This window comes from Oryctolagus cuniculus, chromosome 8 (assembly GCF_051225735.1).
Source record: "Oryctolagus cuniculus isolate XC-2025 breed Fujian yellow rabbit chromosome 8, ASM5122573v1, whole genome shotgun sequence".
Classification (NCBI taxonomy): Eukaryota; Metazoa; Chordata; class Mammalia; order Lagomorpha; family Leporidae; genus Oryctolagus; species Oryctolagus cuniculus.
In genome coordinates this window covers 146,430,076-146,449,089 of record NC_142874.1, presented here as the reverse complement: position 1 = coordinate 146,449,089, position 19,014 = coordinate 146,430,076, and the positions used below count along the sequence as shown (strand labels likewise).

The window sequence follows — 19,014 nt, the reverse complement described above, 5'->3', positions numbered from 1 at the left end:
TTCTACAAATAGGCATTACTTTATAGTTACAAAAGAAAGCAAAGATAAATGTGTGAATTTGAGTTGAAGAACATCTGATTTTACATAATGATAACTTTAAAATCAATATATTTTTACAAATTAATGTTAGTAATTCAGTGGATAATTCCTTATATTTTATTTGCATGCTACATAATCATATAGCCACTTAGGTTAAGCACTACACAGAATTTGATTCTGCATTCCTTTTAGTAATATAACAAATTACATTTAAAGTCTTGCATAAGTAAAGTTAAACATATTAATTTTATTCATTTCATGTTCTGCTATCCAAACACACTCTCCTGTACATGGAGGAAGAAATGGATTTTAAAAATTACATGACAACATGAAGTATTTCTCAGCCCAAAGAAGGAGTTACTTCCTATTGGTTTATCTCCTACATGCAATCACAGATTACTTTGGTAGAGGTTCCTTTCTTAGTGAGCGGTCATGTTCCATGGAAAGTGCTGTCACTGTCACACATCACCAGCAACTATTTAGGCATGAACTTCCCTTCACCTGTGTCTTGTAACTTTACTGCTCTGCCTCTGTGTGATATCACTTTACAGTGTCCAGAGACAGTGCAGACTCTAACTACTCCACGGGGCCCTTGGGGGGCAGTAGGAATACTGTCAGCTTAGGCTAGGTGACGCGGAGCTAACAAGAACTCCATAATTCCAGTAGCCCTGACAGCAGGATTCACGGCTCATACTCACTCTGATGTAGGGGCTCAGAGCCACAGCCCCTAGAGCAGGTGGAGGGAGGACTCCACGAGCAACTGCAGGCTGTGGACACTGAGTCCCTCACTTCCACATCTACGTGATGCGCCATATCCCTTCCCAAGTTCCAGCAAACCACAGGGACCAAGGAGAGAAGTCCCCATGACAGAGCCTGGGAGGGTCTGGTAATGCCACCAGTGATGGTCACTCTGATGCAGCTGACAACAAAAAAGCAAATATACCAGAGGTCATTAGAGTGAAAATTCTCTTTTGATGTTCTGAGGATGTAAATTATAGTGGTGGATTCACCAATGTTGTATTGCTGAAAGTGAGTCCCTTCAATTACATGTATCTGTATGCATTTCCCTATAAAGTTATTTTTGATGTGGTTATCTGACTTGGCTGCATTTCCTTAAGACTGGCTTCATGAAATATGACAGGGGAAGACAGGTGTCTTTTCCATGACTGGAGCTCATGCAACACTAACTCCTCTGTACACCAAACAACTTACTTATTTACCTCTGTGGTACCTGTCTTTTTCAATGCCAAATCTTTAATATTTTTTCTCAAATACTTTCTATAATAAGCTACATATTTACATTCCTCACATTGTATCTGAGTTACCTTTGGAAATTAACATTTCACAAGAAAATCAGAAATCTGGACTTTAGAAGTTGTTATTACAGAGTTGATACACACAGGCACTTCGAAAAGTTCATAGAGGGGCCCACATTTTGGTGGAGTGGGTTAAGCTGCAACCTGTGAGGCCGGCAGGCAACCCATATGGACACTGGTTCAAGTCCCAGCTGCTCCACTTTTGATTCAGCTCCTTACTGATGCACCTGGGAAAGCAGCAGACTATGCCGCAAGTTCTTGGGCCCCTGCGACACCCACGTGGGAAGTTCCAGGCTCCTGCCCCAGCCCTAGCCATTGTGGCCATTTGAGGAGTGACCCAGCAGATGGTATATGTCTCTTTGGCCCCCTCTCCCCATAACTCTGCCTTTCAAATAAATAAAAAATAAAACTTACCAAAAAAGTTCACAGAACAGTAGAATTTAAAAATCAAATGAACTTTTTATGAAAAGCCTTTGGAATCCATACATGTAAAGGGTCCTTAAAATGTTCAGTGGGCATCTGGTGTATCAGTTAAGGGCTACTTGGGATGCCTGCCTTCTATATCAGAGCTCCTGGGTTTGAGTCCTGCTTCCAGTTCTCCTTTCCCACTAATGCACAGCCTGGGAGGCAGCAGGTGACAGGTCCAGTAGCTGATTCCTGCCACCCATGTGGGAGACCTGGACTAAGTTCCAGACTGCCAGGGAGGCAGCAGGTGACAGGTCCAGTAGCTGATTCCTGCCACCCTTGTGGGAGACCTGGACTAAGTTCCAGACTGCCAACTTGGCCTGGTCCAGTCTCTAGTGTTGTGGACATCTGGGGGACAAGCTGATGACACATCTCTCCCCCACCCCCAGCTGTGTTTCAATTATTCTGCCTCTCTGCCTTTCAAATAAATTTCAATAAATGTTTAAAATGTTCATGGAAAAATCCATATTATGAAAAAACAATACATATATTTCCAAAATTTTTTATACTAAAGTAAACTTATCTTCCATTTTTGTTTTTTAATGAACTTTTGGAAGTAAATTTGTATTTTAGTTATATCTCCTCCATAGTCTTTTAAATGCTGTCTCTAAACTGTTTAAGAATGTGAGCAGGTTGTAGGTAGGGCAAAGAGATGGGGATAAACAGTCCACAAAACTATATCACTAGGTGCTTGGCATATAGAAAATTCTGCCAGAACAAACAACTCACTTTTTATCTTCAATCATTTTGCTGGGAGCCTTTTTGTTTTATGTAGGTGTATTATTATTTTTTAAATAATGATCATTTATCTTTTATTTTCCTGAATATCTGTAATTTCCTTCTCCCCTGATTTCTTTTATCAGACTCATTTATGATTTATTTATTTTATTGGTTACCAAAAAAGTAGCCCCAATTCTTGCTTCATTATTTCTGTTTTATTTTTACCTTTAGTTTAAACAAATGTTTATTTGTTTATTTTCATCTACTTGAAAGGCCAAGTTGTGTGTGGGGCAAGAGGGAGGGGAAAGGAGGGAGAGAGGGAGATGTCAGATCTTCCATTCAGTGGTTCATTCCCCAAATGCCCCTAACAACCAGGGCTGGGCCCACCTAGAGTCAGGAGCTCAGAGCTCTATTTGAGTCTCCTACATGGGTGCAGGGTCCAAGAACTTGAGCCATGAACAGATGCCTCTCAGGTTATTAGCAGGAAGCTGGACCAGAAGCAGAGCAGCAAGGAACCAAACCAGGTACTCCTAATGGTAGGTGGGTACCCCAAGCAGTGGCTTAACTTGCTGAGCCACAATGCCTGCACATTTGACACTTACTACTTTAACACTGAAACTAATTTTTGTTTTGTCTTTCTTGTAATGAACCATTGCTTGCCCTTCTGCCCAATGCTGGAGGCACCGGAAGTGCGTATCTTGCCCAGCTGTTGAGTTAAAGGACTCCCCCCCGCCCCGGGTTTTCGGGCACTGTTGGATTTAAGGTGTGAGTTTCCCTTTAATACACAGTTCATTAGAATAACATTTTTGATTCTTAGACATTTGCTGATAGTTTTTTATTATATACTTACAAAAAGGTACTTCAAAAACGCACATTAAAAAGAAACTGAGTGATAAGCACATATTGGTGCAAAAGTTAGAAAGACTGCAGTTTTACAATATGCATTTTTCATGAATTTTTGAAAGCATCTTGTATGCATGGATTTTCATTTTTTTCACCCAAAAAAACTTATCTTTTAATTCCATTGTTCACTTTTTTAAAATATCCTTTCACCTTAAAACTTACCAGAGCATGTGATCTATATCCACTTTAATTCTTTACAGTTCATTTCTGGCCCATTATAGGATTGATTAAAAACAGCAAATGTGCATTTTCTAGGTGGTGTGAAGTTCTTCATGCACCTCTTAAACCCAGCTTCGGTTTCCATGACTCACTTCTTCATTACCACTAGATTTTGTTTCCTAGCAGATCTTCTTCCAAAAGTAGCAGCTCTCTTTTGAGCAGGTACATTGATTGGGGAACCTATTTAGTCACACGATCAGAGCATCAACCTAATCTCTCAGAGACTTATTTGTGCTCGGTAATTGGGTTTCTCGGGGCAGGGTAGTTTCAAATCTTTCACCATTAATTATTCCTCTCCATTAAGGATTTTCTTCACTAACAACCTATAGCTGGGCTCTGCTCTGCGCTGCTCCCGTGGGGCTCTTCCTAATAATGGAAGCAATGCTTGTGCCTGTTTCTGGGATCCTTTCCCCTTTCATCTGACTTCCTTCCACTGGGCTCTGCTGCCTTCTCCACTGGCTGCACTGAGGTACTCGCTAACCCCGCAGCTCCTCCCGCATCTGCTAAACAGCCTCATGGTAACGGATGCAAGACAGGGCATTTTTAAAAACAGGTCGTTAGCTCATTGTGTATGGACTGCTGTGATAGGTAGGGTACGGCTATGCATCCTAAGTGAGCACCTTGAAATGAGGACTAATCAGGGACAACATCCTTGTTAAGTTGTTTCTTTCTGGTTTTATTATGTAAGTAACCAGAGCAGAAACAGCAAGAAGAAAGGTACGCAGCGTTTTTTTTAAATGTCATAAGGGTAACAGAGGTGCTAACTAAAACTAACTTGTTGCTACAGCTTGAACTGTGTCGTCTCAAGTTCCTGTCTCACATGCTGATACCCAGCACCGTGGAAGTGGACAGTGTGTGGTCACAGGGCCACTGCAGACGTCCTGGAGACACTACCTAGAGGGACCTGTAACCCAGGATGACGTCGTCCTTGTGAAGATGGCAGGCATGAACGCAGAGAGGGGCAGGCACTCGTGGATAGAGGCCACGGTCAGGGGCCACAAGGCCAGTGGCAAGCCAACAGAAGGAGAGGTGGGACACAGTGCCCCTCCCCGCCTCAGGAGGAGACAGCCTGACTACATTGGAACCTTCGCCCGCCACACTGTGTGCTGCCGAGCCCTGGGGCGTGAGCACGGTGCGACTGTCTGTACGACTGGCTGACCATGTAGGAAGACAGACGGGTGTTTTCAAGGAGGACGCTGGGCAAGGACAGGGACCGTACCTTCACAGCGCGGCACCGCGGAGCTCCAGACCACGTTCCCGTCCTGCAGGATGCAGGTGATGGACTCAGAGCCCTGCGTTTTGACAAAGCCGTCGTCACAGTGGAAGGAGACGGAGCTGCCAAGCAGGAACCTGTCGCCAAAACGCCGTCCATTAATAGGGATGCCAGGGTCATGGCACTCATTCTGACCAAAAGCTGCGGAGGGGAAGAAAGAAAAGAGAAGTAGATTAAAATCGCTGAGTATCAGTTACATGTATTAAATGAGAAGAAAACACAACCTATGAAGCAGTTCTTGTCCTAGATTTCAGGGACATCTTTCATAGGTGACACATACATTAAACAACTCGAGTATCAATACTGAGAGAACGAGTCAGAGAGAACAGCTGGGTAGAAGTAATTGCCATCTCTACAGCACTTGATGATTGGAGAGGCACTTTCCATCTGACTCAGCAAAAGAAAAGGGAATTCGCTGGTGACAGAAAGCATTCTGTTTCAGTGTGTATCTGGGTTAGATTACTGGCATTTCTGTTCATTATTGGACATTGGGCAACCCCCCCCCCCCATGACTTAAACCTAAGTATCTTTATTTAAACATAACTGAAAGAAATATTGAGCCTGAATTTCAGAATTACTACATATTGAATACAATGGTTACTGGGATATTCTAAATCTAACACTAATTTAAGTAGATGTTCTTATATAAAATGTTTCTCAAGTAAAAATCTTAAATAAGAGAAAATAGCTTCCTTGTCATAATTCACTCGGGACATTCAAATCCTGGCATTCTAATACTCGGCTCCTGACCTCAAGTGCTTCAGTCCTCCTTACTATACTATTTTACTGCATGAGGATGAACAGGGGAACGGATTGGTGGCTGGATGATTGACTCATGATTGATGGATGCATGTGTGGATGGATGGATGCTGCATCAATGGACAGATGAATGGACAGGGGTAGGTATGGACAGATAGGATGAAATAATGCAATGGACAGACGAATGGACAGGGTAGGTATGGACAGATAGGATGAAAGAATGCAATGGACAGACGAATGGACAGGGGTAGCTATGGACAGATAGGATGAAAGAATGCAATGGACAGACGAATGGACGGGGTAGGTATGGACAGATAGGATGAAAGAATGCAATGGACAGACGAATGGATGGGGTAGGTATGGACAGATAGGATGAAAGAATGTAATGGACAGACGAATGGACGGGGTAGGTATGGACAGATAGGATGAAAGAATGTAATGGACAGACGAATGGACAGGGGTAGCTATGGACAGATAGGATGAAAGAATGCAATGGACAGACGAATGGACGGGGTAGGTATGGACAGATAGGATGAAAGAATGCAATGGACAGACGAATGGACAGGGGTAGCTATGGACAGATAGGATGAAACAATGCAATGGACAGACGAATGGACAGGGGTAGGTATGGACAGATAGGATGAAAGAATGCAATGGACAGACGAATGGACAGGGGTAGGTATGGACAGATAGGATGAAAGAATGCAATGGACAGACGAACGGACAGGGGTAGGTATGGACAGATAGGATGAAACAATGCAATGGACAGATGAATGGACAGGGGTAGGTATGGACAGATAGGATGAAACAATGCAATGGACAGACGAATGGACAGGGGTAGGTATGGACAGATAGGATGAAAGAATGCAACGAGAGAAGGGAGGATAGATGTGCAGATAGATGGGCAGATGGACTGATACATAGAAAACCATAGAGACAGAGAAATCATGTATGAGACCTGGTCCCCTAGTACAAGGGTGGCCAACACACTACCCTAAATAGAGTGACATTTTTCCCAGACTATCAGGGTAATGCTGTAGGTTTTGCTATTCCCATTATTTCTGGAATGATTACATGGCAACTGGAGTTATCAGTCTTGAAATCCAAGCCCTGATATCTGAGTCTCTGAACAGAACAGACAGGTGCTTGTGCATGGGCACTCACTGGTGTACGTGATGTTGAACCCTCTGCCTGTGGTCGAGTGGTCGGACTGGAACTCCAAGCGCACAATGTGCCCGCTGCTGGCCAGCTGGGCAGGCACTTCATTGCCAGAAAACGTCCCAAGGACGGTGATGTCAGAGATGCCGTCATCCTTGACCGCCAGGAAGTCAAACTGAGGCTCCACGTCAAAATCGTTGAAGATGAGGTGGATCCTACTCCCTGGCTCAGAGATGATCAGCCACACACAGTTCATGTTGTTACCGTATTCCTCCGGATAATTTGGTGAGAGAATAATGCCGGATGATGCCGTAAAGTTGAAGAAACAAGAAACTGTGGAGACACAAGTATGCTTTCAGAGAGTCCCACACATCTCCCAAGAGGTGCCATGAAAAACACTGCTAGAGCTGAGAAAGGCCCCACACGTACATACAGCGACGCCGGCCTAGCCAGTTCCGCACTGGCCGTCCTGGAGCGTGGCAGTGTCTCTTTCCACAAACTGTAAACAGAATATGCCATCGTCTTACACACCCCAGCCACAGCCCGTCCATAATTACCTGCAGACTTTGCTTCAAATGGCCCTTTCAAGCTGGCTGAAAACATGCACTTAATATTCTAACTTCTGGTTGTAACTCTGCCTACAGAGAACGATATTAGCATGAAAGGCTAGGAAAGATCTAGTCTGTTCTTCTACGATAGCATTCCATTGAATCCTTCACGTGTTCCTTCAGTGTGCCTTTCAGCAATTTTTCCTCTAAAGTGCATCCCCTTTTTTTTAGTTACAAAGATAAATAAAGAATTCATGAAATCAGACCATGCTCTAATTGCATAACATAAAAATCTCTTGGAAAGTTTACTTCTACAAATGTGTACTTAAAACCACACATAAATTATGTGTGTATGTATCTTATATGTAATATATATATATATATATATATATAGAGAGAGAGAGAGAGAGAGAGAGAGAATATGTATTATTTAATCTGGAAAGAGCAATTCCCAGATTTATCTTAGAACATGGCTTTCCTCCTATTCCACAAGATTTCACATAAGTTTTCCAGCTATTGGCTGTTTATTTACTAACGAAAAGATCCCTTTTTCTGAGTGTGAAGACGTCTGCTCTTCTACTTGCTGAGACACTGTCCTCAGGAGGAGGCAGCCACTCCTCCCTGGCTGCAGGTGCGCCCTGAGGCTGGGAGCTGAGCTGAAGCTCTGGGGCCATAACCACAAGGCCTGGATGGAAGCCTGCAGAGAGTCCCATCCCTCCTGGGAGTCAGGGCCCCTGCACTCTGTCTAGGATGCCTTGTAAGAGAAGAGAGCTGGGAAGCTGGTGCCGGAGGTGGCCTTGTCTGTATGTGTGTGGATGTGTGTGTGCACCTGTGTGTGAGTGCCTCGTGTGTGCACCTCTGCATTTGTGTGTGTGTGTCTGGTGGAGGAGGCACTGCCCCCGAGCTGCCTGCCCTGGTGCTGTGTCCATCTTCCCTGCCAGCACCCTGCGACACTCACACACACAGCTGGGCTTGTTGCCGGACCACTGGTTGTTCTGCTGACAGGTGATGACTCTCTCCCCCACCAACTCAAAGGCCGCCTGGCACTCGAAGGTGAGCGTGTCTCCATGGAGGAAGCTGCTGCCTGTCCGCTTCCCATAGGCAGGGATTCCAGGGTCCCCACATCCTCCCTTGTCAATTTCTGTGGGTGACAAAAGCAAAGAGACCATCAAAAGAAATAAGCAAAGAATGCTGCCATTAGCCCCACAGTTTAGAGAACCAACAAGTGCATTCTTTTTGCTGGTCTAAACATTGTTTTTATAAACAGTGTCAAACGTATTCAATTCATCCAGCATCCGATTATGAAAGCCACAAAAACTGCAATTCAAACTAGAGAGGAAGGTCTGTAATTTACCGTCTTTCAGGGCATGCCCATGGCTACACAGATGTGCTGACGACATAAACACTATAATTAATAGAACATCTGGGAAAGTCCAGTCTCTCATGTGCAGTAGCTACTGTCAAAACGTGAACACCAACTACATTTACCTGGATGCTTTTTACCATGAGTGATAAGACAGTTCATTCCTCACTGAACTTTTCAATCAGTAGAATCCATTTGAATATTCTTTCCCTTAAAAGAATGTGAAGACTCATTTATGAAACAAATGGATAGATTTAAGACTCCAACCTTCTCTCATTAAAACTGCATTGAAATCAAATGTGGATACAAGCACACCAAACTTGTAAGGCTATTTCAAACCTTGCTCTGATTCAAATGTTAACCACACAGATGAAATCAACTATCATGTGCTCCTCGTTCATTCTGTCAATGCATGTTTTCCATTTAATAAAGGCTTTTTGGCAGCCAACCACATGTCAGAGCCTCTTCTGGGGAACAGGTTTAGTTGAGTAAAGAAGGAAACACATTTGTATTCCTTGGGCTTACATTCTATGGAGGAAAACAACTCTAAAAATGGGGCTGGCATTTGGCACAGTGGTTGAAATGCCACTTGGGAGGCCCATGCCCACACCAGAGAGCCTGGCTTTGAGTCACTTCCAGCTCTGTCCCCAAGTCCAGCTCTGGCTAATGCACACGCTGTGAGGCAGCGGGTGATGGCTCCAGTGGTTGGGTCGCTGGCACCTTTGTGGGAGATCCAGATCGAGTCCTGGGGTCCTGGCTTCAGCCTAGCCCAGCCTTGGCTATTGCAGTCATTTGGGGAGTGAACCAGCAGAAAGCAGATCTCTGCTTGTGTACCTCTATGCTTTAAATAAAAAAATGCCTTTTACAAAAAATTTAAAAATGTGATTTATGCCTGCTGTGTGTTTTGAAACAACGAAAAACAGTACAAAGGGGTATAGAAAGTCTGATGGAAGAGGCAGTGTTGGTGCCCAGAGAAGACTGAAGGCAGACCTTCTGAAAGATTCCAGAGCAGGACGGCCGACCAGGTAGGAGCAACGGGAGGGCAGCTCTGACTTGGGGGCCAGAACACGGCTTCGCACTTGTGCTGAGTGAAGTGGAAGGAACACTTGCATGGTTTGTAGATGTGGCCTGACACCTTCCAAGCCAGGTTTAAAAGGTTAAAAGTGAGTTACAGAAAACCCAGGATGCATTCCAATGACACATATCATCACAACACATCCACTGGTGTTCTGTTCTTGTTTTTCAAAGTCTTGAGGATGTTACTTATGGCTTACTTGTTTATGCACTTATTTATCTCTTGGTTTTCCTTCTGGAATTCTTCACAGGCTTGCAAAATCCAAGAGCAAATTCAAATTTCTAAAAAAGCAATTTACCCATTCTAATGAGTTCTCATCTCACAGAATGTCTGTGGCTGTGACTCCAGCAAGAAGTGCGAGGTGCAGTATGGGGGCACATGGGCACACTCAGAGTCAATGTACAGGTGGCAGATCCCCTGGAGGAGGGAGATTTTCTCCTGGGTGCTTGGGGTATCGCAGATGTGCCGTCGGCCCAGAATGTCACACAGCACCAAGGCTCCCCACACGCAGAGGAGCAGACTCGTCCTGAGAAGGGTGGCACACACTAAGCGCAGGGGTTTGCAGTGACGTGGTGTGCTCTGGTCTCTTCCCTTCTGAGGCCATCAAACAGAGCAGCTGCTCCTGCTCAAGTCAAGGACAGCTGCAGCGAACGCTCTTCCTCACAGGTCAGCCATGGGGGCTGCACATTGTTGGACTCAAGCTGAACACAGCTATGAATTGATTTTCTCATTTGTTGCTTGGGACATCTTGAACAAGGCGTCTCACGCTGAAAGACACACAGAGGCTTCCTACTCCTGCGTGGTTCATGGCTGAGAGGAGGTCCTGTGTGACATGGGTGCCTGCATCAGGGTTTGGGTTTCAACCTCTCCAGTGCTTGCTGCAAATAACACTGTCCCGTCAGGCCTTGCGTTCACGCCATCACCACGCTGCTCCCACTCACTTGGCGGAGTGGACTAAGCTGTGCGCTTCCAGCAGACGCCCTGGAGTTGGGAGCTTCAGTCAATGCCATGATTGTTTGCAAACTTTCACCTTGAAGCGAAAGTTCAATATTTCTTCTTAGAGTGAAATAAATTATGAAACTTTTAGATAATTCTATTTTCCATATTAATTATGGCAGGGCTCTCTCTGCTTGAATTTTGCAAATAAAATGATTGGGGTTGGACATCTGGTGTAGCGATTAAGGCACTGTTTGAAAAGCCTGCGTCCCGTATCAGAGCGCAGCACAGTCAGTTCCATCGGATTCCAGCTCCTGGCGGCAGCACTGATGGCGCAAATAGTGAGGCTCCTGCCATCCACTCGAGAGACCTGGAGAGAGATCCTGGCTCCTGCCTTCTACCTGGCCCAGCCCTGGCTGTCGCAGGCATTCAGGAGCGAACCAGAAAGCAGACCTCTTTATATCCCTCTCCCTGCCTTTCAAATACATAAAATGGTAAAATCAAACAGGTAGAATGGAAGCCTGTTTCTCTGTCTGGGAGTGAGAGACCCCGAGGTTTGTTGTTTGCACTAAGACAGCAGTGCCCATTTATCTGGCCTGAGGGCCACTGCCACCTCCAGCAGAGCCAGGGCCTGACCGCTCAGTCGTCAGGTGTCGGGACAGACTAGTGATCAGAGCAGAATGGTCCAAAACCAGTCCCTCTGTATCTCACACGGCTTTTGTTCTGCCACAAAGGAAGTATCAAAACATGGCTTGATGGTGCCTCTGAAGCTTCAGCTCAGGGATCCTTTTGGAATATTTACATCCTTGATCCCTACACACAAAATGCCACTACTGCCTAACATTATTGTGATAAAATCCTCAAAGATTTCCCACCTTCACTTCAGTGTCATTAAACCCGCAGCTGGGAATGCCTGCTTCTACTTCATGTGTGTTGGACGAGTAAAACACTAGAATACGAATAGAATAAGCGTTGACGTTGATTCGGTCATGGCATCCGGTCTCCTGCCACACGAGAATGATGGAACAGAAGACCTCACGGACAACATTACAACTTGTCTCTGAGGCAAGCGCCAGTCTGTTATCAGTAAGAGATGAAAGCGCCTGGAGGAAGAACGAGGCTGGCTGAAACCTCTCTCCCCAGCGGGCATGCAGCCCAGCGGCTAACACGCCGTCCCACGTCAGCGTCTGGCCCCTGACTCCAGCGCGCCGTCCCACGTCAGCGTCTGGCCCCTGACTCCAACACGCCGTCCCACGTCAGCGTCTGGCCCCTGACTCCAACGCGCCGTCCCACGTCAGCGTCTGGCCCCTGACTCCAACGCGCCGTCCCACGTCAGTGTCTGGCCCCTGACTCCAACACGCCGTCCCACGTCAGTGTCTGGCCCCTGACTCCAGCACGCCGTCCCACGTCAGTGTCTGGCCCCTGACTCCAACGCGCCGTCCCACGTCAGTGTCTGGCCCCTGACTCCAACACGCCGTCCCACGTCAGTGTCTGGCCCCTGACTCCAGCACGCCGTCCCACGTCAGTGTCTGGCCCCTGACTCCAACACGCCGTCCCACATCAGTGTCTGGCCCCTGACTCCAGCTTTGCGCTGATGCAAACTCTGGGAGGCTCACGTCCCACTGAGGGGTTGTGGTCTGAGTTTCCAGGTTCTGGTTCTGGCTCTGGCCATTCTAGTCATGTTGGAATAGATCAGCAGGCATGAATTCTCTATCTCTGTATTTTTATACCTCTAACTCTTAAAAAAATGGAGATACACACACGCACACACATGCGCGCGCGCATGCGTGCACATTTCTTCTGAATTATCAACGTAGGAGTGAGGTTTGGTAACGAGGGAATCTCGGGGAGCATTTGGCTGGGATTTTTCCCTCGCACTTCTCTGCCGTTATTTTTCAGCTGCTGGGACTGAGCAAAGACTTCCTGCAGATGTGATGACGATGCTACTGACAAGGTCTGCCTGTGGCAGTCTCCTTTAAAACAACCAAAAATATTATTCAATTTAAAATTTTAATTTGTCCTGAATTAATGGCACATTTTATAATATATTAATGGTTTGTATACATTTGTATTAGAATAATTCGGCTTAACATTCATCTCTAAAAAATTTAATTATATTTGATATATTATGCGATGTCTATAAATGTTCGTGTAATAAATGAGTAATTGGCTTTATTATCTAATTTATCTGAGCATTAATTTGGCATTGCAGTATTGGGCGGTTTATTAATTATTTTAAGTTATTGCTCTTTAATGTATTCATTAAAATAACAGATTGGAATTAGTTGGACATCATGATTCCATCACATGTAGCTTTGCCTAGTCTTTCTAGAGACAGAAAAGTTTAAAAAAATGTGAGTGAGAGTGAGTGAGCTATCACACAGACTGGTTACTCGAAGACAGATAAGATGAATTGAGTAAACAGATTGCTACAGAAAATGTATCAGGAACACTGATGAGAAGTGTAACTAAAAATGTTTAGATGAGCCATATGAGATTGCCAAATACTTGACAGTTTTTGATCTACAAAAATGACTCCATTCAATTAAAACCCAGCGTCTCTCTACAGGACACCAGAGCTTCGATGCCGACTTCTGGGGTGGCAGGGCACTGCCCTGCAGGCTGTCTCGCATGGAGAACTGAGCCGCCATTCCTCCTGCCGTGCCACCTGCGCACCTGTGCAGTAGGAACGCTGCCTCAGTCACCGCAGTTCTCTTACACTCTCGCCTTTGCGCACCTTGTCAGACTGTTACCCACATGCTCCTCTTCGTGTTTGACTCTCACCTTCTCCCTGACGCTTTAGGGAGACTCCCAGCCGTCTCTGTCCCAGTGCACCTGCAACTAGGCCAGCTACCAGACGGACCCTCTTCACACAGAGATGGTTCCAAGCAATTAGTGCCCAAGGTTCGTTTGTCTGCATCTCCATTTCTGCCACTCCGCCGGAGTGGGCACAGTGGTGAGGTGGGTGCTGTCTCTCTCACCGGAGTGGGCACAGTGGTGAGGTGGGTGCTGTCTCTCTCAGCTCAGGCCTCCACCATCTCCAGCTGTTGATGTACTTGCTAAACTTCCTCCAGGCTTCAAGGTCGCTCTCTTCATGAGGTTTCAGAGCTCCTCTCACTTGGACCTCCCTTATGGACCTGCCTTTCTGTGTGATCTTGCAGTAAGCTTTCTCAGAATGACACCTAAGCCACAGCTTTTCCTGTGCTGAGGGATTCACAAAGCTGATGCTTGGTGTTGCTTGGCTGGTAGAGGGGCTTCTAGATGCCTGTCCAAGCGCAGGTACACAGTTCTGAGCTAAGACACGGGCTTCCCTTTTCTCTTCAAAGAGCTCCTAGTCCTTTCCTAACTGTTCATCGGTGACAAGAATTTTGAACAGTATTGATTGGCTCTGTCTTCTGAGTCTGAAACATGAGCAGCAGGGCAAGTCCACGCTCCTACTGTGGCCTGCAGTTTACAGAATTCAGCAGAAAATAAGTAACACGAAGGCCGCCATTTGCTCTGCTGCTCTCCTGAGAAGAGAACCGCTGGGGAAGGGGGAGGAGAAGCTGTCAGCCCAGACAGTTCCTCACTCAGGGCGGGAGGACAGGGACAAGAGGTGTGGTGTTCATGACAAAGAAACCCAGCACCTGCTGGGGTGCAGCCCTGGGAGGCGCCCACATGGGCTTGAGCCAAAAGCACTTTATGTGGCACAAACGATGCTGTGCTAACCAGAACTTACCGCCTTTCCCAAGACACACCCAGAGGCGGGGAGATGGCCAGGGGTCCCAGACCCCCCCGAGGCAGCCAGGCTGGCTACACAGAAGCATGTATTTTCTTGCTTGCATATTTGTTTTCCAGGATGCTTTTACTTTTCTTAGTTGTTTGTTCACGAGAGCGGTTTTAGGTTCACAGTAAAACTGAACGAAAGGAAGAGATGTCCCCTCTCCGCCCTGTTTCCCCCTCTCCATGCAGGGCCTCGCCCGTCATGCACAGCCCCACGGGAGAGCAGGTCTGCTTCAACAGTGAACCTCACTGACACGTTATTGTCACCCAGAGTCCCCGTGTGCACACAGCTTTCACTGCTGGGCTGTAATTCTGCGGGTTTGGATGAATGTTATAGTGTCCCCATGGGCACCCACACTGCCCTAAGCCCTTCCTGCCCTCCTCCCCAGACTCATTTAAAAAAGCAAAGGGGGCGGCCGGCGCCACGGCTCACTAGGCTAATCCTCCGCCTGCAGGGCCGGCACACCGGGTTCTAGTGCCGGTGGGGGCGCCGGATTCTGTCCTGGTTGCTCCTCTTCTAGTCCAGCTCTCTGCTGTGGCCCGGGAGTGCAGTGGAGGATGGCCCAAGTGCTTGGACCCTGCACCCCATGGGAGACCAGGAGAAGCACCTGGCTCCTGGCTTCGGATCAGCGCAGTGCGCCTGCCGTAGCACGCAGGCATGGCGGCCATTGGAGGGTGAACCAATGGCCAAGGAAGACCTTTCTCTTTGTCTCTCTCTCTCTGTCCACTCTGCCTGTTAAAAAAAAAAAAAAAAAAAAAAAGCAAAGGGGGCTTAAAGGAGCAAAGCCACTTTGTTATTTCTTTCAAATGCCATAAAAATCAGCTTGGTTCAAGACACCTCCTGGAGCCTCCAGGACAACTATCAAGGACTATTTAACTTATTAACTCCCAGTGGGCTGGTGTTGCCATGGACTGAAACTGCTTTGGATGGCGTTGTGAAGAGAAGAAAGGAAAGCAAAGCACAAAGTGACGTTAGGAATCAAGGAATGGGTTTAATGAATTTCCTCCCCTGTTGTCACTCTTTTCCCTAAGGAAATATTAACCACAGTAAAAGGAAACTTTTCACTATTTAAAAATTTGATTAACAAATCATGACAGTACATATTTGTAGGGTACATCATGTTATTTCAACACATTTATGCAGCCATACTGACAAAATCAGCATAATGAGCACTTCTGTCTCATTCACCAGGCTGTGTTCTCAGTCCTGGGAGAAAGCTAAGCTCACTGTTTCCTCCAAGTGGATCCACACGTTTTCCTTAGTGCCAGGAAGATGCTAGATGTCTCATGATTACTTCCTAAGATAGGTGTTACGAGTCGTTCTCTACTAAATGTGCCATTTAGTGATTTAGTTCTCTACTACGTATGTTTTTGTTTCCATGAACTGAAATGTTCATGGAAAATGAAATTCAAGGATAAATTTATTTTGGTCCAAAACCTTTGAAACTCATCTCTTTTTTTGATAATACACATTTTCCATGAACATTTTGAAGATCCCTTATAAGTAACCAAATAATATTTATTTAACATGCTAAAAATAAATGTTCTGTGTTCATGCTATTAAGATTTCTTTTGTGATTGAAATGGGCACTGGGCTATGCATGATTTAAACATTTTTTTCTAGGCTAAGTTTACAGCTTTCCCCTACAATTAGGTACAATATTTGAGCCTTGGATTTTCCAACTATCTGTGCGTCAGAGCAAGCCCCAAATTGCTTGCAGACACAAACACTGACCCCCCCCCCCATATGTGTTCATTGGTTGACCTCTACAGGCCTGGCCTCATCATCAAGCCAAGCAAGTGCTCTGGTCAGACATCCCATCATTATGTGATCATGTCATTTTATCTGGGTATAAAAACGGACAACACAGGACACCCCTGGAGCAAGCTCTTACTGGGGCACACAGCATTGAACAGTGCAACTCTTAATGGTCACATGGTCAGCAGTGTGGTCCCTCCCCTCGTCTCAGGAATTCAGAATGTGCCTCCACAGTTCATCAAAATGAGGCCGTTAGCATGAGCCCTGCGTCAATCTGATCTGTGTCTTTGTAAGAACAGGGAGAGATATCAGCGTATGTTGGGGCAGAGGAAATATTTATGTGAAGACACAGCAAGGAAACACTATCTGCACATCAAGCAGACAGCCCTTGGGAGAGCCCAAGTCTGTGGCCACCCTGTTGTCAGGCCTCCAGCCTTGAGGACCATGAGAGCAGACTTTCCCGCGCAGCTGATTTTGTGGCATCCCATAATGCAGAGTTTAGATAAAAGGAAGCTGCAGCATCCACGCTCGGCTGCACTGGCCATGCCCTCCACTCTCTCCTCTGCAGCACAGCAGCCACGGCGAGGTTAACACTGGACTTCCTCCCTCTCCACCTGACCTCTTACTCACCGCACCTCAGCATGTGCCACTGGCGTCTGTTGAGAGCTGCTGGAGGGAGGAGTCAGTGAATAAACGTTTCCCAAGGGATGTTGACAATACGCTCCACATTTACAGCAAAACGCTTTATGAATCCCAAATTTTGGGGGAACTGGTTGGCTCTTATTCTATCAGCTTTGGGACTCTGGTGGTTAATTTTATGTGTCACCTTGACTGGACTAAGGGATGCCAGGTGGCTGGTCAAGCAGTGTTGTGGGCATCCCACGCGGGCACTGTGAGTGGCTGGAGTGAAGAACTTCCAGCACAATCGTCAGCCAATACTCTGAGGGTCCTGAAGACCACAACACAGAGGACAGCTCAACTCGCTCTCACTGGACTGAGACACGCATCTTCTCTGCACCCAGACAGCACAGCCCCTGGTTGTCCCACCTTCAGGCCTGGACTGGGGGTCACGGCAGTGGCTCCCCTGGCCTCCAGCTTGCAGAGGGCAGAGGGAGGCCTCTGCAGCCTCTGTGGCCGTGGCCATGTGAGTCAGTCTGCATTGCACTTGTGAATCTGTTCAGAACATCCACATACACGTGTCCTGTTGCCCTGCTTCTCTGCAGAACCCTGGCCAGCACAATGACTGTGTGAAGACAAAGGACCTGCAGGGAAAGGGAGGAAGGATGAGGCCTGGGCCCTTTGGGGGTAGGAACTGGAAGCAGAGCCGCTGAGAACCATACGGGAGGAAGGACTGGCTGTGAGTGCCCGTGGAGCAGCTTCCAGCCCAGTTCTGGGCCTTGCACTCCATTCTGTCCTCAGAAGGGCCCTGCTTGTTCTTTAACCTTACTGCATTTCCACAGACAAGACTTCCTGGACCAAGCATTTGCTGAGAAAAACTCTAGGAAGGGGCTGGTGACTAGGTCAGGTCACCAGGAACCTGCATGCTGGTCTGTTGTTTAGGGCATTCTAACCCCAACCTGCACCCGCGACCGTCAGAGCGCATGAACCGTGGGACAGCAGAACTTGCCGGCTCTGCAAAGACCTCTCCACGCCGAGCTGCTAACACGTGGCTGTGCCTCACCGTGACGCACGGGACTTCACGCCAGCTACCCAGAACTGCTTTCCACCCGACCCGTCCTCTAGTTGCCACATCAGGCATGTTGCTCAGTGGGTGAAACATACACAGACCTCCTCCCACAAGGCTTCCTGTCTCACCAGCTTGTCCTGAACCCTTGCTCTGAGTCAAGGTCTTTGGTTCCTTTTTTGTGGGTAGCCTCCTGGGACACATCTCACCCTGGTCCTTGGTCCTTGTTCTCTGTGAACGTCCCACCCTCAGCTCCAGCTGCTATTGCAGGTATTGGGAGACCCCCTCCCCCCAGAGCAGAATGACCCTCAGTCCCTCTCCACCTCGGATTCTTCTTGCTACTGGGCTCAGAGATATGCAGTGGGCAGAGCTCCTCTATCTTCACTCAGGAGTGCACCTTATTCCTTCCCCAGATTTGGAAGATTTTGCTTTGGGCTACGCTTGGATAACGCATACTTTCAGTGATTGTCACATCACTTTGTATGCAATCGCTGGCTTATGATGGTGCAGCTTCACCATGGGCTTACTGAGACGTAATGGCACTGGAAGTCCAGGAGCCCGTACTTATGAAGGTCCAACTTATGCTTTTTTGACTTTTCAAAGGGATTATTGAGGAATTAAACACATGTAAATTGCATTTTTTATTCATAAGAAAGGCACGGAGACAAATATAGAGACAGAGAGGAGTCTGCCATCTGCTGATTCACTCCCCAAGTATCTATAAGAGCCAGCGCTAGGCCAGGCCACAGTCAGCAGCCCCAGACTCAATCTGGGTCTCCCACATGGGTAGCAGGGACCCAAGCACCTGAGCTATCCCTGATGCCTCCAAGTTTGCATATTAGCAACAGGGTGGAATTAGGAACCATGGCATTTTGATGGGGATTTGGGCAGCCCAATGGCATCGTAACGCTGCACGCGGTGCCTGACCCTAAATCCATTCTTACTTAAAATATTGTTGATTTGCAATGAGCTTATTGTAATGCATACCTATGGTAAATCGAGGAGCATCTGTGACATTTCTGTTGTTGCCATTAG

General features: G+C 46.8%; 1 protein-coding gene across 2 annotated transcripts in view; it reads right to left on the bottom strand.

The window, feature by feature from the left end:
- The window catches only part of CSMD1 (CUB and Sushi multiple domains 1), a 2,062,046-nt gene that overhangs the window by 405,223 nt on the left and 1,637,809 nt on the right, over positions 1-19,014 (bottom strand). For both annotated transcript variants that reach the window (XM_070047233.2, XM_070047234.2), the window contains exons 13-15: positions 8,359-8,541; positions 6,859-7,185; positions 4,882-5,076 (exon numbers count right to left, since the gene is read on the bottom strand). In XM_070047233.2, the coding sequence (XP_069903334.2) occupies positions 4,882-5,076; positions 6,859-7,185; positions 8,359-8,541 (705 nt within the window). The remainder of the gene's footprint in view (positions 1-4,881; positions 5,077-6,858; positions 7,186-8,358; positions 8,542-19,014) is intronic.